General features: G+C 42.8%; 1 protein-coding gene across 2 annotated transcripts in view; it reads left to right on the top strand.

Moving 5' to 3' along the window:
* Nucleotides 1-17,111, top strand: part of Wnt2 (Wnt family member 2) — a 41,184-nt gene extending 24,073 nt beyond the window's left edge. For both annotated transcript variants that reach the window (XM_021636612.2, XM_021636614.2), the window contains exon 5: nt 16,290-17,111. In XM_021636612.2, the coding sequence (XP_021492287.1) occupies nt 16,290-16,519 (230 nt within the window). In that variant the 3' untranslated portion in view covers nt 16,520-17,111. The remainder of the gene's footprint in view (nt 1-16,289) is intronic.
* Nucleotides 17,112-17,352: the final 241 nt, after the last annotated feature.

Here is a 17,352-nt window from a genome sequence, read left to right as displayed (position 1 = left end):
CCATTTGTATTCCAAGAGTTCCTCTTCCAACTTGGACATGGCAGCTGTCCCCATCTGTCTACTTTTTATAGATTTGTGCTCTCCACCTCTTACCCTTAAGGTCACTATTAGGCTGCAAAGACACTAGAGCAAAATAAGAATAAATGAAAGGGTCTCAGTGGGAAAAAGGTAATGCCCGCCGCAGCCCACTTTGGCTCCTATCATTTGCTTACTGGGGAGCAATGAAATTTAGTATCAGACAAAATATCCTTCAATTTAGATTCTGAGTTTGTTTTCCATCCTGAAATAACTGCAAGAGAGCCAGTAAAGCAGCGCAGATGCGGCCAGCTGCTGAAGCTAGATTAACTGATAGGCAAGATTGCCAGGAAGCATCATTGAGGAGCCAGGAGCCCTTTTCTTGCCCTCGAGTTGTTGGAGTTCCTTTATGGTTTGATGGGTTAGCTGCCTGCAGCCTGTGAGCATGTTTGCACATGCAGCATACGAACTCAAGACTGGTGAGCATTAGGACCTGACACTGTGCCCCGCTGCATTCCTGTCATGCTGTGGGGCTGCTACCAAGTCATCCTACCTGTCAGACAACAGGCTCAGTGAAACCTGTTGCTTTGACATAAATCAACCCAGGGGGTTGTGTCCCCTCCTGTCCTTATCTATTTGACTCTAACCAGGGCATGGGGATGAAATCACCTTAATCATTTTGGGCCCAGAGAATAGACACTTGTGTGCTGAGCACTGCCCTAAGACCATTGTGTACCCACCCGGTCTTGTTGAGTCTATGAAGCAGCCCAAAGACATCAGTGCACTGTAAAATTTTACTTGTGGAAAAGGGGACAAAATAATGGATACCCTTTAATGACTGACACCAACCAAACTCTCTCCTTAGCTTACAGAGTCAGATGAACAGCCCTGGGTATCATGCTCCATACTGAACAGTTAAGAAAATTAAACACCCTGTCCACACATCATGCATGGATGGAGATGCATGTCTGGCCCTGTGCTTGGCCTGAGCTTTGAGCCTAAGAGGAAACATTTGCTTCACCTATTTCCTAAGCATGATGGTGAAAAGACCTTAAGACCAAAACCTCATATCAGATCTAGAAAACTTGCTACCCAGCAGGGTTTTCTGGTTCTTTGATTTGAAATGGTTTACGTAGTGAAGAAAACAGTCTTACCTGATGAGTTCTTTTCATCATTTAACTCTTCCTCTAGAAGCTCTATACACAAAGGCACACAGTTAGAGGACTGGCTTTCTTAAAGAGATATAATTTGATCTTTAATTTCTATGCTTTCTTAGATATAGTTTGACTTATTTAATTTGAAACTAGGTCAACATTTTGGTTAGGTGTTATTGATTAAATAGAAGTCTTCCTGATCTTTTAAGTATCTAGTTCCAATATAATAGATCACATTTCCAATAAGTTTATCAGATTATTTGTAATTTTCTAACATAGATAGAAATTTTGCCCAACCAGGCATGGTGGCACATACCTACAATCCCAACACTCAGGAGGCAGAGGCAAGTGGATCTTTTTAAATTCAAGGCCAGCCTGGTCTACAAAGTGAGTCCAAAACAGCCAACACTACAAAGAAAAACCTCTTTCAAAACAAACAAACAAACAAAAATAAAACAAACAAACAAAAAAAGAAATGATGCCCTTTGTAGTTGTGCTCAAGAATATGCCAAAGTTATTCACGTGACCTGCAACATTTCATTTGTAGCTTCAGTAACTACATGTAAATGTTTTCATAAGAACACCATTTAGAATGTCTTATGTCATATAGACTAAAGCTCAGCTTGTTAAAAGACTATCTTAGATTATTAACATTTGGAGTATTACAATAGTCCCAGGTGCGGGATGTGGAGACCTTTGCTTCAAGCACACGCTGGCTGGGTCATGCCCTTTGGCTTGGGACTGATGGCTGTCTTCAGATGGGGGCCTCCCTGACTGGGATAACCTTGTGTGGAGTGTGCTCTCCGAAGCTGGGCCACACCGCACTGACCGCATGTGGGTGTGGCCTCTAGCCTCTGTTTGTGGAGCTAGAGAGATATGAAAGATAATTCTGAGACCCACAGGAATGAAGACTTTCTGCATCTGACCCTTTGTGAAACAAAGGCGTTAGGTCTTACAGTCTACATGCCATCGTGAGTCTGTGACAGAATGAACACTGTGCTGGAATAATCTTATGGGTTAGACAAAGCTTCAAGGTAGACCAAAACTTTGTAGTAACATTTAAATCAACACACACACACACACACACACACACACACACACACACACACACACATTCCTCTTCTTTCTTGTTTTTTTTTTCCTCTATTCAAATTCATACTCTCTCTCCGCTACATCTCGTCTTCTCTTCCTAAATGGTTGGATTTAAGTAATGGACTCTTGAATGTTCACTTCACTGGGTGTCTTCTCCTTGAGAGCTTTAGAAGAGCAGGAGAGGCGATCAGGCGGGGCTCTGGTGGGGGAGTGGTGCTTGAACTGGTTGGCTATGCTCTTCTGTCCCCTACTGCATCCCGTTCAGAATAACGGTGCACAGGATCGCTCTGGAGTGTTTTCCAGTTGGGTCTGCGCACTAGATGCATGTGCAGGTCCGCTTCGTCATTTCCCGCAGCCAAGGCTTCCTCAGGGACCTGGCAGAGCAGAACCAGGACACCCCATACTTGTCAAACTTAACAACAGAGTCTGGAAAATCAAGAATTTGGTGGTCTGTGGTCTCAGCTTACCCCTATTATCAGAGAAGAGGAAATCTAAGGAGACTTTGTTCTCCCAGGCTCTGATCCTTAGAAAGGGTGAAGAGTGTTCTTGTTTGTAGAGCTCTCAATAGACGTAACTCAGGAAATGGTCTCTGGCTTATATGGCATAGAATACTCTTTTTTTCTTCTTGCTGCTTTTCAGACATGTAAATCCAACATCTCCAGAAAAATATACTGCAGGTATCTTGTTTAAATGATTTCAGCCATTAAGACATCTGCCGGAATTAGCCTGACATATTGGTTATCAAGTCGCTCCTTTTGGGGAAACCCCGACACAGTGATGCCAGGATGAGTGAATTTTAAAGAGGAGAGTCACAGAAAGAATAACTTGAGTGTTTCTGGTGAGGACAGATCTCTCAGCATGGCTGCTGGGAGCACCGGTCGAGCTCCTGACAGGTCAGGTCTGGTCTACATCCCTTACATGTCGATTGGCAGCAATCCCCTTTGTTTTCAGATCAAGAAAATGGAATCCCAAAGTTCTGTAATTTGTCCAAGATTTCACGACCTGGAACTAGTTAACAAAATGAATAGATAGAAATCAAAACAAAAATCCATACTTGTCTCATTTTACCATTTCCCTCGTATTTGGATCCTGTGAAAAGTAGGGGAGGGTCTTCTGTAAAAAAGGTACAGGATGTAGATATGGGAATTTAATTGGGGGTGCCCACAAAGCCAAAAGTTCAAAACTGATCAGAATTAAGCAGCCGCATTTAGATTAGGTTGAAGCCCTTTTTGACTGGAAGTTTTCCAAGATTTTCTTTCTTTCTTTTTCTTCTTTCTTTTTTTGCTTTTTTATAGTGTGAGTGTGTGAATGTGACGTTCCTGTGCAGGCATGTGTGGAAGACAGAGAGAATGTCGTCCTCTATCATTCTCTGCCTTATTCCCATTAGTCAGGATCTCTTATTGAACCTAAAGCTTGCCTTGCAGTTTGAGCTAGACTGGCTGGCCAGGAAGCTTCGAGGATCCACCCATCTCTGCCTCCCAACGCTGTGATTACAGGTATGCACAAGCCAAGCCTGGCTTTTATCTCAGTGCTGGGGATTTGAACTCAGTTTCTTAGGCTTGCACTGTAAGCACTCTTATGTATGGAGCCATTTCCCTAGCTCACCACTTCATATTTTTAAGAGAATCTCCTTAAATATTCCTAGCAAACGGTAAGGAAAAAAATCAACGAAGAAGCAGTGGAAACAATAACCAAACACATCTCCTTATTCTTCAGCTGAGGAAGGCAAGTGTTTTCTGACGACCAACTATAAATACCCCATCTGCAGCACAGATTTGCTGAGTACTAGCAACTGTGAGAGGTTGGGCATGTGATATTTTGCAGGCCAAACTGCAGGCCACAGCTTAAGAGGGGGACTATGTGAGATGAGCACTCTGGTGGCTCTGGAGTTATCTAGTCTGGTGATTGCCCCCAGGCATCTGTAAATCAAAGCACCCCTTCAGTTAGAGATAGGTACATCTGTAATGAAGGAATGCTGCTCTCCCCTGCAGGGGCCGCGTCTGCACCTAATCACAGAGCACTTTCACTGGGGATGATGTAAAACCCTGACCTGGGCCAGAAGTCATTCTAAGGTCTCCTCTCTAACCAGAGGAAACAAGCAAGCCTCCACCTCTTCCCCAGTCAAGTTCAAAAACAAATGGAGCTCTTGGGTAAGATGCTGCCCAGTGGAAACCCAAAGCGTGACAGGCAGCTGTTCCTGGTGTCAGTGTTTGTGTCTTCCTTTATGAACTGTATTTGGCAAAGCATCCCTTAAAGCCCATGACAACCAGTTCCTAAAATCAGAGTGTTCAGAGATTGGTATTCTAGATAAGTGTTGTGTTGTGGCTTGGCTGTGGACACTCATGAAAGCTAACTATATCCTGGGGTGAGATTAAAAAACAAGGAAATAAGATTTTAAACAACTAATATGTGCAGCTCATACCAGGACACTTTAAGTCCCTCATTTCTTTAATGAACAATTATTAGTTGAGATTGTTCTATGTGCCAGAAACATAAACCCTGGCAGGGCAAAGCCAAGGAAGGCAGAGTTGGTTGGTCTTTGCCCTCAAGGCTTCATCCATGTGATCTTCATTGGTAATCCAGTGAATAGAAATATAAATTACAATCTTGTGAACCGTCTTTTAAATTTTGTATGTGGTATGTACACACATTAACCTTTCCAGCGTTAACACTTGATGATTGTCGTTTATACTAAGTTGAATTTACTGCTGGCACTCCTGATTCCTGTCCAGTCCTATGAACTCATCTTAATCTGCTCCAGGGGCTACTCTATTCCATTCTCCTTGGCAGTTTTGTAGATTTTTTTTTCAGAGTGCCCTCAGGACCCCCATTTCTCTTTCCATACTTCGCGACTTCTTCATGGTTTGATCTTCGTTATTACAGTTTTAAAAATCTCTAGCCACACTTTTGTTCTCTCGCCTCATCCTGTATTTGATTCCCCACCTAATAGAACCAGTTAGACTTCTCTAATATATTGTCTGGCTTCATACAAAGTTGATCTGATTTGTCCCACTCTCAAAACTTGTTTTTCTCTCAAGAACATGGGACCAGCATCTGCTGTGATAGTCAGGCCATCAACATGCAAGCCAATTTTCGTACTCCCTTTTCTTTTGCCTGTGTCACCCACATCAGGACTCTGAAATGTCTACAGGACTTCTCTGCTCTTCCATATTTATTGCCATACCAGTTGTCCAATGAGAGCTCATTTTCTTTATTGATAGAATATGTCAGTGTTTAACTATCAGTTACCTCTCTAGCCCACCAGGCTCCCCTGGGAATCCTGTGTTGGTAGGAACTGTCTCTCTATCTTATTATATACCCAATACCCAGCATATTAGTGTAATGAATTGAGCTGAATGTTAACCACTATTCTATATGGTTTATAACTACTAGCTGAATTACATAGAGTTACAGCTCAATCATACCTTGGTTTTCTTGCAGAGAATTACAAAGCATATTTTTTTTTTGTTTTCTTTTTTTTTTATCACTAGTTATAGTGAGCAACTTGTAAAAACGATGCCATTTAATTTTGAGTGTTAAATCAAACTTTTGCATTAGCAGGCATTTACCAAGGGCTATGATCATGTTATGTTGCTTGTTGGCCCTTTTCTTAGATGAGATAAGATGACAAATAGACACAGCAGCATACTGCTTTCCACTGCCTGGGGTACTCAGTTGATTTACCACTTTTACTGTGAGTGCTGGTCACTTCCATCTGATTTCATTGTTAATGAAGGCAAAGTGTTGTTTTTTTTTTTTTAAATATCCAATGTAGTTTATTAAACATGTATCTACAAATATGCAATCTTTCAAAATATAAACATAGGGTTTATTAAAATGCTAGAATGAATGTAAAACTTGGTAAACAAATTTTAAAAGTCATTTTGTACATCCAATTCTTTGACATCTTTCGAACCATTAACAACAAATTAATTATCAAATAGGTGAGTTGGGTATGGGGAAGAAATGGGAGGAATAGCGAAGTTCATTTCGAATTTCTATATTGATTGTTACAGACAAAGTGATTTTCTAAAGCATGTTAGAACAATAAATTTAATTACTTATTTTTTGCCTTCTAGCAAAAATTCTAGCATTTTTGCCTTCTCAGTGAAATCTACTTTGTAATAGTAAATCTCTCCTTCCAATTTATGGAAATTTCACATTATCAGGGAGCTATCAAGCCCTGTATTGTGGAAGAGGCATGTCAGGGCTACAAACTGTCATCTACCACTGTTTTTACTGATTAGGAAACCATGGAAAGATTTACTTATCTGTTTCTCTTAATGTATACTTCTCCTTGTAATTTCTAAGGTTCTGGGACTTGACAACTTGCTAAAGTGTTCATTTCACTCTGTTAGTGGCATTGAACCATAACCTGGTGCCACGGGCCCACTTAAGTTATCAATACGAATTTTCACTATTTCAATAAAGGCTGTGCTCCAATACATTAGAACTCATACATAATCTCAACTCTATCAGGGGTTCAAAGTCAGCCTGGACCACCTATAAAGCCACACCATCCAAAAGAGAGAGAGGGAAAGAAAGAAAGAAAGAAAGAAAGAAAGAAAGAAAGAAAGAAAGATATATACAGATGTATATAGCTAAATGTATACAGTTTAAAAAATAATAGTGAGAAAAAATAAGAATGTGCCACATTTCTTGCATGTACTCTCTGTACACAAAGTGAAAACATCTGAAGAGGGTCAGGCTTGACCGCCATGTTCCCACTGTATACCGGCAAACGAAGAACACTTCTCCAAAAAGTGTGCCCTCACCACACAGTGGGAAGGCTGTTCTTAGTTTTGAAGAAATTTCTCTTAATTTAGTATTTAATTAGCAAGAAAATATGAATTGGCACCTGAGTGCTGTGCAGTGCATAGAAGAAGGGCTGAGACCCAACCTCTGTTCCAAAGAAAGCGGGATCAGACATTATGAAATCTGGGCCCAGTTTCTGGAAGTGTACTATTATAGACCCTTGGTAGGTCAGCGGAACTTGTACAGACCAGGTGTGCTCCATGGAGGGCATTTGTGCAGGCTGGAATCTTCGCTTGGAATGAAGGGAAAGGACAGCCTACAGATAGGAGTGAATCTTAAAGAGAACAGTCTACATGACTTCAAGTAATGCCAGAAAGTCACTGGGCTCAGTAGGGAGGAGATGGCCTATGTGGAGAGTATGGGGGTTGGGAGGAGTTGAGGGAACAAGCCGTGAGTGGATAGGGGAGTGAGGAGAGGGGGGACAGGAAATAACTTGGACCACACTAGATGGACCAGGTATGGAAAGTCTCTCAAAGTCTGGCCATAACAATGTTAATTCCATTGGAGGATTTGCTAGCTTAACAGGACATGGCTTCCCTGTGCCAGTCAAACTTTCAGGCTAGGAAAATGAATAAAAATGAGCAAAAAAAAAAAAAAATCATCTGCACTAAGTACAGATATTGCCTTTCCTAAGTAGCATTAGATTTGCAACCCTTCGCGTGAGGAAGGGGGAAGGCCCGAAAGTAGATGGATGTGCGGTCGCTAACATTTGCTCTGTAACATTCTTTTGTTCCCTCAATAAATCTGTGTCATTCATGACAACGTGTAAGTCAAGCAGAGGAGAAACAGCCTATTGGATGACAGGCTTAAGTGAATCTTGCTTTATGCCCTAATGGTCAACATATGGGCCTCTGTTGGCCTGAGTGGCAGGAATTTCTGAAGATATAGGCAGAGAGGGAGAGGGAGACAGAGGGAGGGAAGAATGGAGGGAGGGAGGGAGGGAGGGAGGGAGGGAGGGATAGAGGGACAGAAGAGAGAGAGAGAGAGAGAGAGAGAGAGAGAGAGAGAGAGAGACGCCCTTCCTCCAGGTTCCAGAGGTATGGGTCTGGGAACTATTAGACAAAGCCCCCTGTTCCTCCTCTGCTGTCAGGAAGATGCATGTTGGTGGAGACAGAAATGTTTTTATACTGGGAACCCTGACTCCATTATTAATTTTATAGCTCTGGGGATGGGATGCTTGATTCTGTAAGTTCCCTTGATATTGCCCCACCAACTATGATATGTGGTCCCAAACACATGCAATTTAGAAACTTCCCTTCTTCGCCTCTTTTTCCATGCATATGTGAGCTCTTTTGTGAGCTGGGAAAGAGACATGACCTAGGGGGAGAAAAAGGGTGCATTTAGCCGGAAGCAGCATCCTCCACTTTCCCATGACATAGGCCCTCCCGGTCTGCAGAGACTGCCTGCTTACTGAGGAACATAGATGGTAGGCATCCCATCTGAACGACTATTTGGGCTAAAGATGACAGGAAGGCTGGAGTCTGAGCCCACAGCACTCTATGTCAGGGGCTAGTGCTCTGTTGCCAGGCTGGAAACACATCTGGGCACACTTTACAACCAAAGCAAAGGAGCATGCAGACTATATAAATGAAAGTATAATAAGAGAACGTTATCAAGAAGCAGGGTGACTTTTAAAAATGAGAGTGTTAGCTTAAAAACACCCAAATACATGTCTGTCCTTAAAAGAGGACAATTTGGGAGGCCTGACTCAGAAGACCACTAGCTGAGGCTATTTTTCAGATGTCTAGTTGGTATTTTTAAACTACCAGCTATGCTGACTGACAGCCTGAGTCTGGATCTACAGAACTCACATAAAAACCAGGCAGTGACTGCATATGTCATCCCATTGGAAGCTCATGGACCAGCTAGCCTTGTGTGGTCAAGAAGTCCACAAATGAGGCCCTCTTTCAAACAAGGTAGAAGGTGAGGCCCAAGTATCCAAGGTTGTCTTCTAAGCTCTACACAGACTCCACTTGCACTCTCACACACATACACATATAACATACATTTGTAAAACAAAAGAAATCATATCAATCCACAGGAAAGGCAGCATAAAGTAGCGTGATAACCAGACCTTTTTATTTTCTCACAAAGCCTTACAGGGCTAAATTCCCTAAATTCCCTACAACACGTCTTGGGTTGCAGAAAAAGAACCCTCCTCCCAATCCCCCAAAAAGCTATAAACCAAGCCTTTTGTAAGTTTTCTGGAAGAGGGTGGGTATGGGAGGTGTTTTATGGAGAATCAAACCTGTGCTGGGCCAGTATTGTTAGCACCAAGCTATACCGCTGCACCTGGATGTGGGATATAGCCTCACTATTAGCCCAGGTTGCCCTAGATTCATGATCTTCCTGTATCAGCCTCCCCAGTGCTGGGATTTTAGATGTCTTCAGTTTCTTGCACCTTGTATGTTAATTTGATAAAGAAAACTGAGAGATAGATTTTTCAGAGACACTGAAGCGTCATTCATGCTATGTCCTAAGGGTACCCACTGCTTGCTATCTCTGTAATCCCGAGCAAGTTATTGCACCTCTGTGACCTCATGACCTCTGTTTCCTCATTTACAGATCGGTGATGGTCACAGTGTCTGTCTTATAAGCTTGAGGGGATTAAATGAGATAACAGCAGTACAATGCTTATCACAGGGTTTCAACTATATAAATGTTCTATAAGTTATGTATATATGGCAATGAACAAAATGTCAGGAGGGGTATAAAAAAGAAATTAGAAGAGGGAAAAAAGAGGAGAACTGGATGGAAAGGGAAGAAAAGAAAGTGTAAATAATTTCCCCCTCTGATCATTTTTGACAATGTGGACACCTGCCTTAAAGTGGAAAGGTTTACGTGAGTCTTTGTTACTCATGATCCTACAATGGATCAAGGAGATATGAGTGACTCATTAATTACCTTTAATGGGTGCTATGTCATAAATATGTAGCACTAAAAAAGCACACAGATGACAGACTCCAGCAAGCCTTTGCAGTGAACACATAATGCACACACATGAATATAGAAGCTTCATTCTTGTCTTTAATTCTTAAAGCATAATGGTGTCAATGTTTTAGAAAAATTGGTGGGGGGTCATTATAATGGCATAGTTTCATTGCTATGACTCTTAAAAAGCTTTCTATGATTCCATTAAAGGGAGCAACACTGGCCAGGTAAAGATAGAGCCTGTACTCAGCTGTGAGGAAATAGCTCCACACACTGCTCTAATGGTACAGGTGCCTAAACTGCCCTTCTGCCCTCCAGGCTGGAATTACATCTAATTAGAGCTTCATCCCAAAGATGGACCAATTTGTAGACCTTCTCTAGGCATCCTCATACTCCCCTACTTCATAGACTGCCATGTGCCTCCCCATTGGCTCATTCCCTGCACCCCAATACCTCAGAGGGGGTGCATTACAGCTCTAGGCTACGACCCCACTGATGTTCTCATATCAGTAACTCTCAGCCTTCAAAAGTTCTCTTTTATCTTCCTCCTTCGTGGCCTCATTAAGCCCCATTTCAGAAGAGCTGGAAGTAGCATGTTCACATTACTTCTGTTTTGAGCATTATGTAGTGAAATGTGAACTAGTACACTTCTTGCCTCTTTTTGTTTCACATACCAAAGCCAAAGCCACCTTTTGTCTTGCTTTCCTTCTTTTTCTTTCTTTTATTGTTTTGGCAGTAGGGATTAAAGTCAGGGTCTTGAACATGCTGGGCAAGCATTCTGTCAGTGCTGTATCTTCAGCCTTCTCTTTTCACAGTTTACCAAATTGCTCAGGGTGGCCTTGAACTCACTCTGTGGTCCAGGTGAACCTAAATTCACTATTATTCTATCCTAGTCTCTGAAGTACCTAGGATTATAGGCCAGGACCACCAGGACTGACTGTGAAACCACTTTTAGGTAAAGTTTTTCCAATGGCTATTGCCTTGTCTTGCCATGCTTCCCTGAACTTTGGATGGTTGTTGAATTCAATTAGGAGACCAGGGCCCAGTACTTAGAGCATTCCTTGGGTTCACAGGGAGACCAGTTCAGGCTTCTGCATTTGAGAAACAAAATGATCTATCATGACAATTCCTTGGGGTGAAATGACACTACTGCCTTGCACTTATGCTTCGGGTCACTGAGGAAAGACCATCAAGTTAGAAATCAATAAGGGACCCACAGCCTGATTTAGGAACAAGACATGTCACCTACTCATTCCACAATCCAGGGGGAGGACAAAGACTTCAGATATGTCATAGTATTGTCACAGTTTGACAACTACAGCTTGTGAAATGAAAGAATGCTTATCGGCACACAAGGCTTAGGAACAAAACACAAAAGATTGTAAATTGAGTGGCCAGTGGAGTGCCAGGATCTCACACACAGAATTTTAGCCTCAATCCCGGCCTCCTGAAAAAGATGACCAAGCCTATGAACCCCATCCCAACCTGTATCCTGAGCCCCAGGGTGTCTTTAACAAATATGCCCACCTTTATTATCCCCAGTCACAGCAAAACCAATATGTTAACAATTAAACTCATCTTTCCTTAGTCTCCTCCCACCATGGACATTTCTCACCATGGGGAATCGCTAGTGCCAACATAACTGCTTAGACCCAAACCTGAAATCGCCTCTGGACTCTTCTTATCCCCTTCCCATCATCCACCAGTCAACATATCTACTTTTCCTGACTCTTCAACTAACTTCTCTCTTTCTCACCATCAGTGCCTTAATCCAAGCCATCTTGTATCTGTGTCGCAGTTTTATATGGGTCTCTAACTTATTTCCTTGCCCTTATTTTGGCTTGCTTCAATATATTCAATATTCAATATATTCAATATATTTTTGAACATTGTTTTCCTTTCATAAACACAAATTAAACCACGTTGATCTCTGCATGAAGACCTTCAATGGAAATCCGTTGCTCACACGGTAAACTTTAAACACCTGGCATTGACAGTGTAGCCTTTACACACATCTTCAGCCTCAGCTCTTTTACTCCTCCCTTTGAACACTGACTCACAGCCACGTGGAATGCCTTTCTTGCTCCTCACATACCGCTCTCGGCCCGGTGGCCTCTTCATTTCCCCCTCACAGTCTTCATACTAACATCGGTAACACATGGGTGAGAGTTCAAAATAACACCAGCTGCATTCACTCTAACCATAGCATACTGAATTTTCTCAGTTAAACACATCCATATAATTGGGGCCCAGTACTTAGAGCATTCCTCATGTTCTTTGTCCCCACCTGTAAGAGAAACTACTACACCAACTTCATAAATTCATGACTAGTTTATCACAGTTCTACACTTTGTCTAAAGAAAAACTAGTTTGAAATGAAAGCCTGTGTGGCTACCTGTTGATGTGTAACGATTCACCCGAACACTTACGTCCTGAAGTGACCCTGAAAGCCCAGCTTTATCCATCTCAGTCCTCACAAGTCCCCTTCACCATCATGCTCCTTGAGGACTTGGACTGTCTCCTCACAGCTTCCCTCACAGTCTCCCTTCAACACATAGCATCACCCCAATCATATTCTTCTCTCATCGCTGTGGAGCCAAATGAACATTTTATTTTATTTTATTTTATTTTTATTTTTTTCTTATCAGTTACATTTTATTTTATTTTATTTTATTTTCAATGCAGTTTATTCAGGAACCTTGAACAATCCTTGGACCCTGGGGAAAGCCAGCCCACAGCTTAAATAGCCTCTGGGTAGCCAACCCAGGCGTGCCACGTGGGCAATGCAGATAGGTCCACATACATGGAAGCAAGCCAGATCCTCGGCCTTAGCCAAATGTGGAATTGTTCGTGACAGAGAGCACTCACCATCGGGAAGGTGGAAGGCAGAAACCAGCTCCATCTTTAAGGCATAGCATTCCGCAGCTCTCTACAGTTCCCCCTTTTTGTTTTAGACGCATCAGGCAAGAGTAGAGGTCTGATCTCTGATATTAGAAATAAATTGGGACTTTGTACCAATGTTCATTTAGGTGTCATCCACCCAAAGAGCATCAGACCCGTCTGCCCCAGGTCTCTGACAAATGAACATGTTTTGAGCATTTCCTATTTGACCCCTCCATCGTCAGCCCCACGCTTCAATCAGTTGCCAAATGCCAGTGGCTCACTCTCTGAGACCTCTAGTGAAGTGGTCTTCTTTCTTCCCTCGCGGCCTCTTGCCTGGACTCTTCCTCCCCAGACCTCACATTTGGCCTTGTTGCTCTCGGTCATTCTAAAAGACTTAGGTATATTTTTCTTGGTTTAAAATCCACACTGGTTTTATACCCACTGTAGACTAAGATCAAAGCACTGCCAAGGCAGAGGGCTCTTTAACCTGTTGTTCCAGTCTTTCTTCCAATGATTTCTGTAGAATACACACCCCATTCTTCAGCCATACTGAATCTTCACTCCCGGAGAGTTGTCTGAAGCATTTCTGCTAGGAGCTTCTTGTGCCTGGAAATGCCCTTCATCCCATTCTTTCCCTAAACATCAACTCATCCTTTACATTCTCTGTGTAAGGCCACCTTCCTGTTAAAACCATGTAAGTGGAACTCTTTACATGGTCCTGATCCCTACTTTTAAAACCTTTACAAAGAAATATGACTGTGACAATGATATAAGTGACTCCAGACAGCATCATTACTTTGCTCACATATAAAGCCCAGAGCCTATCCCGTAGTAGGTCTCAAAAACAAAAACAATAACAACAAAGAACACTATTCTAAGTAAAGGAATGAATGTTTAGCATTTGCTGAGCACTTATTCTGACAGGCACCTACACATACAACTTTATTCCATCCTCACTGAAGCCCTATGAAGAAGGAGCTGGTCTTATGTCAACCTTGCAAGAGAGAAAAAGGAAACATATTTAAGTAACTTACCACAACCATAGAGTTGACCCATGGCAATTATATGAGCAAACCCCTAATTGCCCACACCCTAAAGACCTTGGCTTCACAGTCTAAGCGTTGTCTGCTTTGCATGTGCTTCTACTGTGGTCTTCAGTAGGTCAGTTGCTAGTGGATGAAATGATCTGGGAGTAGTGTAGTATCTCTATGCATATTTATCTCTCCCCTACATTTCAAGTCTGTTGAGGAATAGAAGCTGGGTCCTATTCATTTTATTTTTTTCCCTGCCTCCCAAAACCCAAGCAGCCAACCCAGCATCTTATACATGTTTGTGTCTGCTAAATATTTATCAAATAAAATAATGGGTGTGATTAAAAGGCAGCACTTGGCAGTGAGTCCTTTTTGCACAATCAGTGATTTTTGAGGAGACTGTCATGATGGTCGCCCTGAATCTAGGCCCAGCTGTTGCCTCTTCTAACTCTGTGCTTCTTCAGCATGATGTAGGCTCAGGGCCATCCCTGGCTGACCCAACATCCACCCTGACCCGGCCCTCTGCCATCCTTCCTGTCCTCAGGAAGCTCCTCTGTCTGTCTTCCTGCTCTAGGCAGCTGATCACGCATAGCAACTCTGGCTCACCCTCTGCTTTTCTTGCCCTCATACCCTGCCTGAACCTTCCATTTCCCTGCACAGGCACAGCAACATGACACTCATGCAGATAATTTTCACTCAGAGAAGATAGTGATAAACAGAGCCACGGGGTATAAGTGTGTGTGTGGGGGGGGATCCAATTAAGTCATTATCTTTTTTACCCTGTATTTATTTTTCTTCTGTATGTTTGCCAGTTATTTAGCATTGTTGATTATAATAGAAATAGGAGGCAGTTGAGCTAAAGGGGGCAGTTAGTAGAAGGATGAAGACATTTAGGCTGGTTTTTAGGTTTTAGGTCAGTGGCATAGTGCTTGCCCTGTATGCCTCAGATGCTGTGTTCAAACCACCTGATAGGAGAAATCCCAGCATCTCTAGGACACCAAGGTTAGTGTATGCCAGGCCTCCAGAAGAGATGGAAGCAGAACCAAACAATACTCTAGCTTGACAGGACTCCTTTTCCTGGTCTGGCCTTCACCCTCCATATACACTTGCTTTATTTGTGTCTTTCTGTGGCTCTCCGCCTACCCACAGAGCTCAGCATAGAGCACACAGGCCAGGGCTATTGAATTTATGTATGGCAACAACCTTCTGGGAACACTACCATATTGTCCCAGGATAAATCAGGTGCCCACCTGTGGTCCATTGAAGAGGGTGACAGTATAAAACATGGCTGCCATTGGCTCATCCCCATAGGAAAGACAAATTAGAAAGGGCCATTGCAGCCTGAGAAAACTTTCCAGAATTGTCTGCTACTCTTGATTCTGCATCTGGTAAAGTTGTTAAGAGCTACACTGTCCCAGGGACAGAGTAAATTTAAAAGGCTCTATATCGTTGAAACTCTTATTTCTTTCTTTGATAGAAGGGATGACTATATGACCCTGGAACTCAATGTGTAGACCAGGTTGGTCATAAACTTTGCAGTGATTGCTGGTATTAGAGGTGTTAGCCACCACACCCAACTCTGTCTTTGAGATTCCTTTGTAAGAAACAGATACATTAATATTAATATTAATATTGCAAATATAACATTGATTAACTAATATGACATTAATATAGTGCCACACTTATTTTTTGAAGTACCAGACTTATAACCTCAAACAGGTTCTTCACACACCTCCTGTGGTCTGCTAAACTGCAAGAGGGATGAACAATGCTAGGCTGTGCCCTCCCTCCTTAGCGCCTCACACAAATGAGACCCTCTCTCCCTGCCAGCTACATTTCTCCTTCTACTAAGCCAGTGGAAGCAGGTCTAGAGAAATGGACTCTTCTCCTTTCCAAGGTTCAATACCTCCTACACTTGGAGAAAGGAGACCTTGGCCACAGCTTCCTTTTTGCAATTTGAAGTTGGAAGAGGAAGAACTGGGATAACTCTCTTTTTCTTTCTTATCTAGCCCCCATACCCAATGGCCCTTCGGTCTAAGGCTAGGTAAGGGTAAGGTGGAAAGTCAATCCAATTAAAAGTAGGAGTTCTAAATTCAGGTTGCCAAAAGAGAGGCTACAGTTTGTGGTTCACTTTTTCTGTGCAGCTGAGAGATGTCCAGAGGGCATAAGCTAGAAAACGTGAACCACAAACTTTAGATTCTCTGTTGGTAACCTGACAGCACAGAGACCTATAGAACACAGATTCAATAAACTATGAGGAGGTTGGGCTAGGCTCTGTTCTCAAAGATGGGCCTCATAGCTGTTCTATCAAGTCCTGTTCTATTCTGCCCAGACGTTCTCAGTGACATCTGTCTGGCTTGTCTTCCAGGCTCCCTGGGTACAGCAGGCCGTGTGTGCAACTTGACTTCCCGAGGCATGGACAGCTGTGAAGTTATGTGTTGTGGCAGAGGCTACGACACATCCCATGTCACCCGGATGACCAAGTGTGAGTGTAAATTCCACTGGTGCTGTGCCGTGCGCTGTCAGGACTGCCTGGAGGCCCTGGACGTGCACACGTGCAAGGCTCCCAAGAGTGCCGATTGGACAACCCCTACATGACCTCAGCAGAGGTCGTCATCTCCCTTCCTTTCCTCAAGGACTCTAATTGCATCTGCAAGGACACTGGACTCCTGGGTTGTCCCCAGGGGCTATTTCTCAAGACATGTGGCCTTCATCTCAATAGAAACCCCTTTTCCCTCTCTGGGGCCCCCAGAACAAGGCACCACAGGCTGCCACATTACTGTACCCTATTCTATCTATCTTGGGCATTCTGAGGTCACCTCTCTTCCTGCTGATTTCTTTTTGGAAATGGCATGACAGGCTGTTAGAGGAGGAGGGTCCTGGGCCCCCACCACTGTCACCTAGACATTTCCTCTTCCCTCATTGGCCATGCGGAGAAACATCACATAATAGAGGAACTCTCTCTGTGTCTTCCCACAGATTCTAACAGTTCAGAAAACCTGGTGCTTCCCTCTTTTGGGGGGGGAGGGAGTAAGGGTGCATATAGAGGGCAGAATCAACTGACACCAACTTTATTTGTATTTTTTAAAAAAGACTAAACAAGGGCTTTAACTAAGTGATAACTGTTGCTACATCCTTAGTGATTGCCTGGAGAAGGATGGCTTTTAATAAACATCAGGTTTAAAACATATGTTTTCAAAAATTTTATTGGATATTATGCTCTGATATATATATATTACACACACACATATACACACATGTATTCTAGAGTGTTCTTTGAGCCAGTGTTATTTTGAACTTTCCTGTCAGCCAACACCACAGAAAAGGATCTTTGTTCCTCACTGCTCCATCAATTTAGGGACTTGTAGGAGGTGAGACTTCTCCCTGTGCTCTGCAGAGAATTTGAAGGGGGTGGATGATCTGGTAGCATT

The sequence above is a fragment of the Meriones unguiculatus genome, chromosome 21 (assembly GCF_030254825.1).
Source record: "Meriones unguiculatus strain TT.TT164.6M chromosome 21, Bangor_MerUng_6.1, whole genome shotgun sequence".
Classification (NCBI taxonomy): Eukaryota; Metazoa; Chordata; class Mammalia; order Rodentia; family Muridae; genus Meriones; species Meriones unguiculatus.
The sequence above is the reverse complement of the archived record's forward strand: the minus strand, read 5'-3'. Positions and strand labels throughout refer to the sequence as shown.